This window comes from Micropterus dolomieu, linkage group LG01 (genome assembly GCF_021292245.1).
Source record: "Micropterus dolomieu isolate WLL.071019.BEF.003 ecotype Adirondacks linkage group LG01, ASM2129224v1, whole genome shotgun sequence".
Lineage (NCBI taxonomy): Eukaryota > Metazoa > Chordata > Actinopteri > Centrarchiformes > Centrarchidae > Micropterus > Micropterus dolomieu.
Window position 1 is genome coordinate 26,343,712 of NC_060150.1, and position 15,716 is coordinate 26,359,427.

Genomic DNA, 15,716 nt, shown 5'->3' on the forward strand with positions numbered 1-15,716 from the left:
CAGTTGATTTTTTTTTTTTTTCTTCTGTGGTTTTTGTGGTGAGGCAGTGTTGTTAACAGGGGAGCTGCAGCTGGTCGCCCTCTGGTGGGCAAACTATGCAACATCCATGACATGAGTAAAGGATCTGACTGTTTCCTTTTTAATAGTCATATATCTGCCGTTATAAATGGCCAATGCCGATTAAATGCAATTAGCTCATATCGGCCGATAATATCGGCCCGCCCATAAATCGGTCGGGCTCTACCTAATAATAATAACAAGACTGCTGCTGAGTCTGCTGCATTACTGTCACTGCAGAGTGCCCCTTAAACAATACGCCCTAGACGAGCCCAAATCCTTGCACAGACACTCTTGAGCAGGCACTTCTAAAGATGATGCCCTTTTATTAACCTTATTAAAGTTAACAGTGTTATTCCAAGCTGTACCTGTGCGTTCTATCAAGGTTTACGGCCCCCGCACAGCATTTAAAGATAAGGGTGGTTCAACCATGCACAGCTGCGGAGGAGGTGGGCGACAACTCGCATGAAAGACTACATATGGAAATCTTTCGACGGGACAACGCTTTTACCAGATACGCTAATAACTTACTGGCTGCATGTTTGTGCAGGAGCGATGGATGAGCGATTCCAGCCATCTTATTCTCTCCAATCTTGAACACCCACTGTTAGAGAAGGTGATGGCTCTATAATGATATTGATTAATGAGATGCAGATATTCCTATGGTGAAGCACTTTGTGACCTCACTGCATTATTGCTTCCACATAGACATACCTCTGTGCAGGACAAATGAACGCATAGAAACACAAATCTCTGAATAATATGACCGATATGATAAGAATATGGCCATGTTGTTTTTAGTAAATGTTTCCATCCTGATGTCAAGAATCCAGAGCATCTGGCCTTGGCCAGCTTCAACTTGTGGGAGACATTGGGGAGGGTTGAGGGAGGACTTTGCTTATGTCAGGGGGGTGGTGTTCCTCTGGGAGCTTCCAGCCATTTGTCGTGGTCCCTGGCTAGTAGCCAGCTCGATGCCGCAGTAATACAGTAACGAAACACAAGGATTTGTTGCCACTGGAAGAGCTCCCTGTTTCCAGTTACATCAGAAGTAAAATTTCCACATCATTTTAACAAAAAAATAAAAACAGTCAAAGGAAGCAGATGTAAAAGAAAGAAATCAAGTGAGTGCAACTGAGAGTGAGGAATCATGACTTTTATTTGTTTGAATATGAAGAATTCGTTTGCTTTTTTTTGCGTTTGCTTGAGGTAGGATGACATCCTCTACTGTTCCCTTCCAAAACACACAGGGTACTTAATCGGTCATTGGCGGGCAGGACATGCTCACTTGCATTAGAAAGAACCTGAAAACTGCTTTACAGACCATGTGCTGTGTTTGACAGCCATGCAATGGGATGTTGAGTAATAGCCCGCAACTTTGAGACTGAGACAGCGAAAGATTTAGAATGTAAATTTAAAGCACAAATTTCCATAAGTGCTGCTATTAATGTATGATAAAAATGAAGCCTTTCATTTGGTATTGGCTTGTCTGCCTCTGATATCCCTCAACAACTTGCTAGAAATAAGTAGCTGGCCACGGCTTTGGACAGAACATGCAGGCCTGTTCCAGAAAGTCTGCTGCTGTTCCATTGCCACAATAAGCAGAGGTGGCAGGTCATTTGGATCTGGACGGCTTGTTGTGGCTTCTGTGTTTTGTCTACCGTGTTAGAGTGAATCTAAGTCTGCCAACTCGGACTAGGCCAAACAGCGGCCTTTCATCTCCATCTGGGGAAAGAGAAGTCCTGGACGGCCATTGCCAAACACAGCCTTCGCACAGACTTCAGGGCCTTTCATCTCGGCCTCCAACAAACACTACACTGGCACTCCCATATATTCTCCATCCTCCACATGTCATATATCTGTCTTTGTTTGTGATACTGTCTCTGTCATCATCTTTTTTTCTGCCCAGATATTCCTGACCATCTTTTCTCCATGTTGAATTTCACTCTCTCTCGTTCCTTCCTTACATTGTATATCATTTGTCAGTTAAGGAAGTGGGGTTGGAGGGAAGTTCAACTACTGTGACCTGGACAAGATACCAAGTTCCCTATTTACTTCACCAGTTACTTCACTCCAGCCCTTTTGCAGGTGCTTCCACTCAAGCCTCACTTGTCTGTAGTGTTATTGTTAAAGCTGTTGTAGCTGAAAACACCACTGGCTCTTCGGGTTGCTGACAGATCCTGCAGACTATATGCATTCAATTATGTTGATTAGACTTGTACTTTTGTCCTGAGCTCTGTTTTCAATGTGCTGACAGCCCTTTTGAAGTGTAAAGGTGTGACGAAACATGGAGCATTGGACGGATGATGCACTTACTACGTGATCTTCAAGGGCATGTTGAAAATAAGATGAAATAAAGTAAATCCTTCTTGAAAAGCTTGGCCTGTCCTGGCTCTGAAATACAACTTTGATAAGGTCCTGCACCCTAGATTCTTCTTGCTCCCCCTGAATGAGGCATGATCTCAGCAAGGCCCACGGATTCTTTGTAGGCCTTGAAATGACATACATCTAGAGTTCAGCCTGCGGTAGTGAAACAGTCGATATATGATCAGAGTGACGGTTGATTGCACCTGGACCGGCCCACTGTACTTGCTGAAGTAATTTTTCCATGCCGGGGAGCCCTAACCAACATCTTGCAAAAGCTTCTCTCTCTCTCTCTCTCTTTTTTTTTTTACTCCCAAATGATGGAGTTATTCAGAGACCGTGACACTGTAATATCAATGAAGATGATATTGGAGGGCTCAGTCCCCTGACCTTTTTAATGTGGAGAAGTGGTTAGGTCTTTGGAACTGGTAACGGGAGGCTTGTGGGCTTGAACGGAGCACGGACTCCTGCCGTTATGTTAATGTCCCAGCCTTATATATTACCTTTCTCCACGCTCTTCAACCACTGTTATATCCCAAGTAGAACGCTGCTGGACTCATTGTAAGTTATGTTTAAAGATCACAGCGTCTGCTCAGCTAATACATCTTGAAATACTATATAATTTTTATGTCTGGCAGGTGATGCCACACCAGTCAAATGGTCACTTAATCCAGACAACCAATGCTCCCTCTGCTATTCCATGCTCCTGTGTGCTACTTTAGTAGAAAGCAAGTTTTAAAAGAGGTCAGGCACTGGTAGTCTTAAATACACAACAGAAGCAGGGCTGATGACATATTTTATGCTGTCCTGCATTGGCTGTGAAGAAGGGGCCCTAAACACTTCTCCTTTTGTTTGGCACCTGACTCAAGTTAAATCCATCTTCCCACCCACTGTCTGTCTAGAGTTTCTCCCTTCAGACGAAAATGAGTTTACATTAGTGCCGGAATTATCTTTGCTGCAATTGTTATTTCTTGCTGTTGCAGGAAGCCATCACTCCCTGGTCTTTTCATGACCTTCACTTCTCATCTTTGTCTTTCTTCTTCTTTCTGCACACATACTTTAATAAGATGTTATTTATGTCCGTTTGTATCTGAAATATTTGGTTTCCTCACTGATTCCTGCTTCAGTTAATTTCCCTCTTTGTGCTCAGTCTCTGTCTTCCTTTGCTTTGCTTAAGGCAGCCTTTCCCTCTCTCTTTGATGGAGAATAAAGGGGTAAATCAAGCTTTCAATTGAATACGCTGGTCTGCACTGTCTGCAACTGCTTCTCTTGCCACCCCTGTCTGCCACCATTGTTCTGTACAGGTGGCCCTCTAGCATGTTCACAAGGCAGTGTGCTAAGAAAGCCCCCACATATTGTCACAATTCTCTTACCCCAGCAGTCCGTTGAGCCTCATGAACAGCGTGCTCTCTATATGTTTCTGAAGATATATGAGGGAGGTCAATAACTCATTCAGCACCTGGCAGAAAGTGCAGGGGGGAGGAAATTGAGCCGAAACCCAGGATTCATTTCCTGTATTCGAACAAGTTAATTTTCACCAGACAGGCAGACAGTTTGTCTTTCTACATGTACTTCACTTACATTTTAAGATGGAAGTCGGGCTCCCTAAGCATCCGTTTCGTACAGTCCAACATGTAAAGTTATGTGCACACTGATAAATTTGTCTCACAGCAGCCCATTTGGCCTAGTGTGGCGTGTAAGTAAACAGCACCGATGTTACAATTTCATGGCGAGGGTCATATTTTTCAACCAGGCAAACGCTGTGTCCCTGAGGTCGTTGACCTATGTGACTAGCAATTTTGATGTGTATCATGTATAATGCATTTCATTGTCTGGGATTTTTTTTTGTGTTTTACATGAAAGGGAACTGTGAAAAATACTGTTATTTTCTTTAACCGCTGTGGAGGTGTGGGCGTGAGAGGGGAAGTGCTGTTTGGCAGTTAAAGTGGTCACTTCCTCTGTACGGGAAGTTTCGGAGGCACTGGCCTCTCTGATTTCTCTGAAGACTGTTTCGGTCATCCTGCACAACATCATGCTGGTCTTCGAGACCTCTGGGCTGGCCCTGCACTAGCCACAACAGAACCTAGTGGTCTACTACAAGACACTGCCAGGTCCGCTACACACAGCCGCCGCACGAGAGGGTCCAGAATAGTCTGGCCAAAACAAATCAAATGAAGCCAGACCAGCCCTGCAAGAAACAAGTCAGTCCACCCTTTAGCGGTGAAGGTTTGGCGGAATCTTGTTTCCTTTCTTCTTTCCCCCTCTCTCATTTTGTCTCTCACTGTCTGTGCTGGGCACGATATCTGATGTTACAGATCCATACGTATGTGTCTATGCATCTGGCCCTGGATTTATTTCTCTCCCCACTTTTTATAGTGTCCACACACAGTGATTTTACCACCGCTGTGGTGGTTTTTTTGGCTCATTTCCTCTCTCTCTCTCTTTCTGCCTCCATTTCTCCTACAAGCTTGTCCACCCATACATTCTTATATTTAATTTCAGCTTTGCAGAGTCCTTGTTTAGCGTCTGGCTCGTCCACAGCTCTCTATGTTGTTATTTGAAACTGGGATTTCTCTGGTTCACGGGGTTCAGCCTGACATAGTGACCCCAGAAGGAGAGCACTGTGGCAGCTTGTTTTTGAATTTTTTTTCCCCCCATAATGCTGTTATTTCTGAATAGTTAATGGAGTTGATGTGTTTCCCATAATGTGCCATTGGCACAGCCTGTTTAGGTTTTCCCAGCATGGATAGAGAGGGATTGTTGTCAGGAGGAATAGAGACTTGAATCATTGAGAGTGTAGATATGAGGGGAGACTGCACCTGGGGAGAATAACACTTAGGGATTCTCACTCTCTCCTTCCCTCCCTCGATCCCTTCATCCCCTCCTACTACTATCATAGCACTGCCAATAGTAATGACATTACCATATCTCTTCCCCTCACTCTCGCCGTCCTTCCTACACCCCTCACCTCATCCCCATGTCTCTTTAAATCTTTTTTTAATATATTATGTGAGATGTTCTGTTGGGAGTTCCAAGTTGTAAATGATTGAGCGGGGCCAGCTGCCCTCAGGCAGGCTTGTTAGCTAAAAAGCTACAAAGTTTCTGATGATGAGGAGCACAGAACCAGGCATTGGTATGATCACATACCAGAGACAATATTAGACACCAAGCTTGAGTGAAACCACGGGGGTCGCTGTAATGACTGGTGCACATGTGTTGTGTGTAAAACCTCTCTCTTATACTTCTTTCTTTACCACCGCACTTTTGTAGCATTGAGGTACGAGGTGCTAGCACTACACAGAATCTGTGTTGTGAGCTAAATAACAGGGCAGGAAATCATCTTGATATATCCTGTGTGTCTGCTCAAAGACCTCTGAGACTCGAACCCCAAATCACCTCCAAATGGAAAGCAGAGGGCTGAGAGTGGCAGATGACACTCCATCTATCTGACTGCCCAGCAACAGCAGTGCATAACATGAGCTAAGTAAGTCAGCCATGGCTCTCCCCGAATGGTCTGAGCTGCCAGCACACACTTGTTCTAACCCAGTCAGAGAGCCCGCCAGTTCAGTCAGTCAGTCATTCATCCAGCCAACGATGTCAACCATTGTTTTCAATCAATCATTTTCGGCTACAAATTACTCCAGTTACGTTGGTGGTGCTTTTTTCCCCCCTCTCTCCTTCCTCTCTTTTGCTCTGTCCTCTGATGAAAGACACCCTCAGAGAGGTAGCCAAGCCGCTCAAGTTTGTTTTGACGTTCCGATGGCTCCGCCGTGAATATGTTTAAAGTTTCTTCACTTGATCACTGTTCGTTCAAATGGTTTCAAGCACCGTGTGGTTGCGTTTGAGGAGTTTGGAAATGGAGGACCTTTTCTGGTGCATTTGTTAAGGGGTCTTTGATGCATATAACCCAGCTTGACTGCACTCTATATGGGCCTGACCTTTAATGTATCCCCTGATTTAGTGGATCACTGCCACACTGAAGACCAGAACAGAGCAACAAACAAGTATCTGCTATTTCTCTCCATCAGTTGTGCTCCAGGACTCTGTTGTGTTTGGAAGGAACCCTGCTCAACCGCTGGTTTTGTGCTCTCTCCCTCTGAGTGCTTCACCTCCCTTCAGCTTAAGCTTGAAACCATCAGATCCCCAGTTGGGTTCCCTGTAAATTGAATTTGAAATATTTATTCCTTTTATAAGCCCGGTTTTTAAACCCCGAAAGACCTTACAGATTTTGGCATCTGTTCTGAAAGGATTGCGATTCAGCTATGGGACTGCTGACCCATGCACCCTGTTTGTCTCACTGTCACCAGCAAACTTTGCTCATGCTGTTGTGAGGACCTGTATATGGGCCACATAGGCCTGGATAAATGCAAATGTCCACTGTCCTTGTGAGCTCATGACATCCGATGGTATACAGCCAAGCCTGTTCACTTCACTTACCTCAAATCCAGTTCTTTTAAGTGCAAAAGGTTATTTCAGAACAGTTCATTTCCATTTTAGGCTTTCAGTATAAAACGTATTGACATAACCAGCACAACAGCCACGTAGAATTTATCCTGACTACTTCTTCCAAAATTTCTGTTTAGCAAACACACATGCACTTTACTTCAGCAATTGATTGTTTCCAGGCAAGAAAGATGTGTGGATGGAAAACCTCCTGAGGCACGTCTGTTTGGTTGAAAAAAAAAAAAGTTGACCAAACAGTTGATCAAAAGGTGAAATCTGTAGTTGTCTGACATGGATTTTTTTGAGTTGTTTCTAAATGGTGACAGCAGTGTTCCCCAAACAACAGGAAAGACTCAGACAATAGTGGGAAGTAGAGGCTTGGGGGCAACGCTTTATGTTTCTTTATGTTTCCTTTTACTTCCAGTGACCAGAAGAGTGGCATTGTTTTTTTTCTGTAGCTTGCAGCAAATGTCAGGAGTTTGTTTATTTTTTGGGAATTCGGATGGGTGCATCTGAGGAAGAGACAAAGAAACAGAGAGAGCATCCATAGATGAAAATGATGTGTGACTTATCTTATAAAAGCCCTAGCATAATCATTTATGTGTACATTTACAAATGCATGTGTTGTCTTGTCTGTCTCGTTACTGTGTGTGTGTTTGAATGTATATGTATTCCTGCAGATGTAGAGCACTTCTGTTCTGCAGGTCCCTGCAACTCTGTTCATTTAAATCTGCCGCTGCTTTTCATTAAAGGTTCAGTGTGTAAGTTTTAGTGGCATCTAGTGGTGAGGATTGCGAAATGCAACCAGCAGCTCACGGTGCATTCACATGCTCCTCAGATGGTCCTTTTTCTTACAACTTCAGTGTGTGTTCATGTACATGGACGCTGTGTTCTCAAAAGAATACATCTGCGTGAGACAAACTGTGAGCTGAACGTGAACTCTTTATTGTTGTTTTTTTACCCCGCTCCATCCACCTTCCGCTTCCTGCCCTCACATATCCCATCATGCCCTGCATCCAGGCCCGCTTCCTATCATCTAGGTCAAGCTTTACACATCACTAATAACAACACCACATCTCCCCTTTTCTAAAGAACAAAGGGTAGACTGCCTTTGTCTCATCAGACCTTAGAGGATTATTCTGCCTCTTTTGTTGAAAGGTCTGTCCCTATTTGAATCCTGCAAGGAGGAACATTGTTAACATAGCCACTTTATTGGTTAACTGAAATTACACTGTCTGCTGTGCTTAGACAATTACTTTTCCTCGAATTCTCCAGTGTACTTAAGTGGTCAAAACTAGTCTAAACAACATCACCTTTAACAGTAGCTATTCCTACTATACCCCATCACAGCTATCATTCCATTTACAGTGGTTTTTCACACATATTTTGTTCTCAATTCACAGACATTCAGATTAGTCTCTTTTCCCCAGTCTTTTATCTTGATCACAGATTGAGCCTGCTAGGTTTGACTACCGTTCTTCCAAACCTAGTTCTGAGAGTGGGAATCTCTGCGGGTGAAACTTGGGGTGCTATAGCAGGTGACATGGGAACCTGCACAGGAGTTTGCTCTGCCCTTTGCTGTGGTGGTGATAACTCTCTGTCCCGTGCAGGTGTGTGTAGAGGTAGCAGGTGCTGACGGTTGCGTCTCACCACCCCCTCAGGTAGATCCACCAAGTAAGACCTTGGCATGGAGTGATGCTGAAGCACAGTCCCCGATAACTTTGCATCAGTCACCCATACTTTTTCACCTGGTGTTAGTACACTGAGAGCCTTAGCACAAAGGCGCATGTTGTAGTTTCGAGCATCAGAGATCCTCTTCTCCTTTTCCTTCCCAGCAAAGGTGACGCTATCAGGCAGTGCAGGGTCCAGCTGCGAGGGAAGAACTGGCACTGTAGTGCGAAGACGTCGACCCATTAGGAGTTGAGCTGGGCTATAACCGCTCAAAAGAGGTGTAGCTCTATAGGCAAGAAGAGCCAGATAGGGGTCCCCTGCCTTTTTCAGGAGATTCTTCACAGTCTGGACAGCCCGTTCTGCTTCCCCATTGCTCTGTGGAAACCTCGGGCTGCTAGTGATATGCTGAAACCCATAGGAATCCGCAAAGGAAGTGAAAGCTAGTCCAGAAAATTGAGGCCCATTGTCTGACATCAGGACCTCTGGAATGCCATGGCGAGCGAACATTGACTTTAGATGGACGATGACATCAGTGGACCTGGTGCGAGACAGCTGTGCGATATCTACATACCTGGAAAAATAGTCAACAACGAGCAGGTATGTTTTGTCTCCTAAAACAAACAAGTCCGCCCCCAACTTCTGCCACGGTCTGTTGGGGCATTCTGATGGCATCACTGGCTCTTTGTGGTTTTGTTGCTCTTGTATACATTTTCTGCAGTTGAGAACCATGTCGTTCACTTGCTGACTGAGCCCCGGCCACCAAACTGACTGTCGAGCTCGTTCTTTGCACTTCACCACGCCTTGGTGTCCTTCATGTAGTTTAGCATTTAGCATCGTTCCGCATTGCTGAAGGTATCACAAGTCGTGTGTCTTTCAGCAGTAAGCCATCTTTAACAGTAAGTGTAGCTCGCTCACACCTGTAGCTTTTCAGCACAGGTTCTTGTTTTGCATGAACCAGCCATCCGTCTGTGCATAGGGCCATAACACGAGAACAGACACTGTCAGCTTTAAGTTACTCTTTCAGGTTTTCCATATATGTGGGACTGGCCGGTAGACTCTCCATGACACAGTCCACATAGATATTGGTGCTCTCCATCAGCTCCTGTTCCTCGGTAGACATGCGTGATGTTACAGGCGAGCGTGACAGTGTGTCTGCTGTCCAAAGCGACTTCCCTGGCACATGCACGATAGTGTACGTGTAGCGCATCAGTCTCATCCTGAAGCGTTGGATCCTTGGTGGCAATAAATCCAGTGCTTGAGCTCCAAGTAGGCTGATGAGGGGTTTATGATAGGTTTCCAGGCAAAAGTGTTTCCCTATAAGGAAATCCCAGAACCGTTCGCAAGCCCATGTGAGACCCAGGGCCTCCTTTTCCACCTGTGCATAGCGTTGTTCGGTTGGGGTAAGTGACCGAGATGCGTAAGCCACAGGCTTCCATTCTCCCTCCCATCGCTGGAGAAGGACTCCTCACAGGCTGTATGATGATGCATCAGCCGACACTTTGGTGTCCTTATTCGCGTCGTACATGACTAGCACTGGAGGTGAAGACAGGGCTCTCTTCAGTGTTTTAAATGCAGCAGCCTGGTCCACGCCCCAGACCCAGCAGTATTTCTTAGAGAGGAGGTCACGGAGCGGCTTGTCTTTTTCCACCAGTTGGGGAATGAACCTACCCAGCTGATTAACCATCCCAAGGAAACTTCTCAACTCTCCGACATCTGTGGGCGCTTTCATCTCCATGATGGCCTCTGTTTTCCTTGCGTCCAGGCGGATGCCGCTGGCTGAAATGATGTGACCCAAGAAGACCACCTCCGACGTGGAGATTTTACACTTGTCCACATTCAGTGTGATTCCCGCCTTTTTGAGCCTTTGTAGCACAGCATGGAGACGTATGTCGTGCTCATCCTGGCTGCACCCCCATACCAACAGGTCATCAATGTGGCAGATCACACCTTCGAGCCCCTCTGTGACCTAGGGTGTAATGAAGGTTGTGTACTTGGCCGATTCCTCTGACAGGGGTATTTGCCAGAACCCCATGTTGGCATCCAGTTTGCTGAAGATTTTTGCCCCAGCTAGCATTCCAAGACTCTGCTCGACTGATGGCAGAATGTTCTTTTCACGACACACATATTGGTTCAAACCAGTCAGATCCACACATAGGCGCACCCTAGAACTGTCTCTCTTTGGCACGACCACCATGCCAGCACACCAGTCAGTGGGCCCCTCCACACAACTGATGACACCGAGGCTTTCCATTCGCTGGAGTTCTTCCTTGACTTTCCCCACCAGTGGCAATGGGATCCTCCTGGGGGTTTTCAGGGAAACAGGCACCGCATCAGGTTTAAGCTCGATGGTGTATGTTTGCTGCGCAACCCCACAAGACCGCTGCACAGCTTGGGGTAACTTGCCTTGAGGGCCTCCATGTCTATGCTGTCGACACGTTGGAGTAAACCAAGGGCTACAATAGCTGGCAGCCCGAGCAACGGCATACTCAGGTTTTTGACAACATAGACCTTCTCCTCTGTCTCCTTAGCTCCTCTCCTCAGCTGCAGTCTCGAGAACCCCAACACATGCAGTGGCACCTGTCCTGGACCAAGCAAGGGTTTCTCTGCTTTCAGGAGATGGGGCTGCTGTGCAGTGGAAAAAATGTTGTTAAAAACAGTCTGTGGCACCACACTGACATCTGCTCCTGTGTCAAGTTTGAATGTAATGGTTTTGTCCATTATCTTAACATCAACAGTCCATGGATCCATATCTGAAGTCACAGAGCCGAGAAAGAAACTTTCCTCTTGTTTCTCTATACCGTGCACAGCTTTTCCAGCAAAACACACACGCTGGTAGTTACCTTTCTTTCCACAGGAACGACACTTTGCGTCTTTGGCTGGGCAGTCATGCTTAGGGTGAGGTAAGCCTCCACACTTGTAGCATTGGGAATCTTTTGGTGTTTTGCTCTGAAAGTTGTGTGTCTTGTGTCCCTTGTTTTTGCCTTTAGCAAATTTAGTCTTTTCTTTGTGTAAACACTCAGTCCACAGAGCTAACATCCATGTGTTTTACACCACCATCACTCCCAATCATGCTTTGCTGCTTTTTAATCTCCTCTGATTGTCTTGCCATATTAATAGCTTTTTCAAGATCCAAATCCTTTTCCATTTGCATGCGTTCTGAGAGCCTTATGTCCGCCAGTCCAACAACTATTCTGTCTCTTATTAATTCGTCATGTAGTGTTCCATAGTTGCAATGTTCCGCTAGTGCGTACAGTGCAGTGACAAATGCATCCACCGTCTCATTTGCTTCTTGTCTTCGCATATTGAATCTTGCACGCTCGTACACTACATTCTTTACCACAACAAAGAACGATTGAAAGCCATCTCTCACTTTGACGTACTGGCGCTGGTCGGCGTCGCTAAGCTTAATACCTCTCAGAACGTCATCTCCCTCATCTCCCATACAATAGATTAAGGTATTCACCTGGTTCTCGTCGGAGCTTGTCGTTAGAGTGCTCGCCTGGCGAAACCTCTCGAACCTCCTTATCCACTTTGTCCACTTGTGTGGCTTCGAAAAATCAAAGGGCTCAAGTGGCTGAATATTAAACGTAGAGCCGGGCGTGTTAGCCATTCTGCTAACTACCTCCCCGCTCTGCTCGTCTCCGCTGTTACTCATTTGTCTTTACTCACTCTGTCCCTTTTCTTTGTTTCTCTGTCCGAGCCGACTCACGTTACAGTCTCCACAGCACTTCTGACACCATGTCGTGTTCTCAAAAGAATACATCTGCGTGAGACAAACTGTGAGCTGAACGTGAACTCTTTATTGTTGTTTTTTTACCCCGCTCCGTCCACCTTCCGCTTCCTGCCCTCACATATCCCATCATGCCCTGCATCCAGGCCCGCCTCCTATCATCTAAGGTCAAGCTTTACACATCACTAATAACAACACCACAGACGCTACTACAAAGATGTGTTGCATTAGCATTATCAGAGCATATAAACAACACGCAGACATCTTGTTCACTCTACATGGACAATAAACTAACTGTTATGACCTTATTGCAAATTACATGTTTGCAAAATATGTAAGTTCTGTATACTTTATGTCCCATGTACACTCTCTTTTTTCAAAAAAGATTTAAGGTGGATAAAAAGATTCTCATTATTCCGACACCACATGAATGCACAGTCACCCCTGTGATGTCAGTCACCCCTCCCTTTCCAAGTAAGCAGGAGAAGCTGCCGACACGCTCTGTCTGCTCTTGTGCTAAATAATATGTGTGGGACTACATTTGTCCACATTTCTCTTCTTTTCAGCCTTCTAATAAATCACTCAACTACTACTACTACTACTAATGTTACCTGTTCTTCTCCTTCTTCTTTTTTTCGTACATATTCAACGTAGTGGCAAACCATGCTCTGTAGAAACTTTTGTCTGTTTGGGCTACTGTAGAAACATGGCGGCGCAACATGGCGACGCCCATGTAAGAGGACCCACTGTGCATATAGATAGAAATGACTCATTCTAAGGTAATAAAAACGAAACAAGTCACTATGTAAGGTCTTTACACCACTGAAAACATAGTTATCTACATTATGTTGCATTTCTGTCAATAGATCCTCCTAAATATTACAAACTGGACCTTTAAATCAAATTTGAGGCTTCGGAATAATATCTCACACTGGACTGTAACTTTTACTTTCCTGTATATATCTTTCTATTTGTATTTAAATGTCTTTTTGTATTTAACATTTTGTCTTTTATGTTATGTAAAGCATTTTGAAGCCTACTTCCCAAGCCTATTATTAAAGTGCAGATATATAAAGATAATTAAACTGCACATCTGTTTCAATTCATGTGTTTGTGTATTTGACAGTGTGTGCATACACTCACACCTCCCACTGCCATGCCGACCCTCTGTTTCCTCTTCCCTGTCTGAAGGTCTGTATGAGCTGCTGGCGGCTCTGCCCTCCCAGCTGCAACCCCATGTCAGCCGCCCTGAGGACAACACCTTCCTCCAGGACATGTTTGGGGAGAGAAGCCTCCACTCGCTGGTCAAGGTAAAGCAAAAAAGGCATCTTATTCTTGTTTGTGTTCAAGTTTTGCTTAGTGGTTCAATTAAGATATTTTTTTTCAGATTTATACACCCATGTTGCTTCTGCCAAGGCACCGCAGTTCATAGAGCACATTCATATCCATCATGTTTGGGAAGCTTCAGTTCTTCATAGATTCATACTTTCAAACTAGCGATTTCTATCTCCAGCACTAGAAGAGAAATCATTTCCTTACAAATCATGTTTTCTTTAACCAGCATGTAGTTATACTCGCATTATGAAACTTAAGTGTCAGTTCCATTATCATGAATTACTAAATTTAACTAGCAATTTCACAATCATATCTGCAAAGTTTTACACAACTAACAAAATTCCCCTTCACATGTTCAGAGATGACGTTCCAACCTGAAGGCAAATAATAGAATTTAGGTAGCTTCATATAGGTGGATATCTTTCATCTTGTTTTTTAAATTTTCAATAATAAATATAAAAATGTGAAATAGTAGGAGGACTTATCACAGCCTCAGGCCTGACAGACAGTATTATAACATAAGATTTTAAATCTTCCTAAAATCTGCATCTAAGTCTAAATTACCCACCTTCACAGTCACATCCTTCCTCTCGTGGGACTGACTTTCTCGCGACCCCAGCCCCTGAGCCGACCTCTCCAATTCACATAAAAGCACACGCTTGCACCTCAACACTGCTTTATTCACCCTCCTTCCTTGCAGTCTTATTCATACATTACTAAGTTTATTGTCATTCCATCAGTCTACCCACCCAGATCTTGTAACGCCCGCTCTGCCAGTGAACGGGCCAGTGGTCCAGTTACTGCCTGTTAAACTAGATAGCTGCAGAGTTTTGGGGGAAGATGAGCACACTTGATATCTTTATGCTAGCAGACAGACAGAGGTAATGAATGTAACACATTCTGTCTGTCTGCCCAAAACTCATCTTCCCTTGAGATTCTCTGCAATCTGGAGCCAATCTCCTTCTTCATCTCCTGCTATTGGAAACGGAATCGCAGGGTTTTTGTCACATGGGTTTTTCTACTGCAAGTCAGCTTTTAAATCACTACCAAGTAAATATACGTTAGAACTGCTTCAGCTCTTTCTGTAGTTCATTGTTGTAACTGAGAATGCTTTAATAGTCAATTTACGGAGAAAACTTGTAATTGTTAGAGCTATATTTTACTGTACCCTTTGTACTGCTCAAAAAAATAAAGGGAACACTTAAACAACACAACGTAACTCCAAGTCAGTCACACTCCTGTGAAATCAAACTGTCCACTTAGGAAGCAACACTGATTGACAATCAATTTCACATGCTGTTGTGCAAATGGAATAGACAACAGGTGGAAATTATACGCAATTAGCAAGACATCCCCAATAAAGGAGTGGTTCTGCAGGTGGTGACCACAGACCACTTCTCAGTTCCTATGCTTCCTGGCTGATGTTTTGGTCAATTTTGAATGCTGGCGGTGCTTTCACTCTAGTGGTAGCATGAGACGGAGTCTACAACCCACACAAGTGGCTCAGGTAGTGCAGCTCATCCAGGATGGCACATCAGTGCGAGCTGTGGCAAGAAGGTTTGCTGTGTCTGTCAGCGTAGTGTCCAGAGCATGGAGGCGCTACAAGGAGACAGGCCAGTACATCAGGAGACGTGGAGGAGGCCGTAGGAGGGCAACAACCCGGGCAGCAGGACCGCTACCTCCACCTATGTACAAGGAGGAGCAGGAGGAGCACTGCCAGAGCCCTGCAAAATGACCTCCAGCAGGCCACAAATGTGCATGTGTCTGCTCAAACGGTCAGAAACAGACTCCATGAGGGTGGTATGAGGGCCCGACGTCCACAGGTGGGAGACTGGAGACGCCGTGGAGAACGTTCAGCTGCCTGCAACATCCTCCAGCATGACAGGTTTGGAGGTGGGTCAGTAATGGTGTGGGGTGGCATTACTTTGGGGGGCCGCACAGCCCTCCATGTGCTCGCCAGAGGTAGCCTGACTGCCATTAGGTACCGAGATGAGATCCTCAGACCCCTTGTGAGACCATATGCTGGTGCGGTTGGCCCTGGGTTCCTCCTAATGCAAGACAATGCTAGACCTCATGTGGCTGGAGTGTGTCAGCAGTTCCTGCAAGAGGAAGGCATTGA

General features: G+C 45.1%; 1 protein-coding gene across 2 annotated transcripts in view; it reads left to right on the top strand.

Annotated features, from left to right (window-relative positions):
* The window catches only part of mpp7a (MAGUK p55 scaffold protein 7a), a 151,082-nt gene that overhangs the window by 46,184 nt on the left and 89,182 nt on the right, over positions 1–15,716 (top strand). For both annotated transcript variants that reach the window (XM_046062724.1, XM_046062732.1), the window contains one exon: positions 13,454–13,572. In XM_046062724.1, the coding sequence (XP_045918680.1) occupies positions 13,454–13,572 (119 nt within the window). The remainder of the gene's footprint in view (positions 1–13,453; positions 13,573–15,716) is intronic.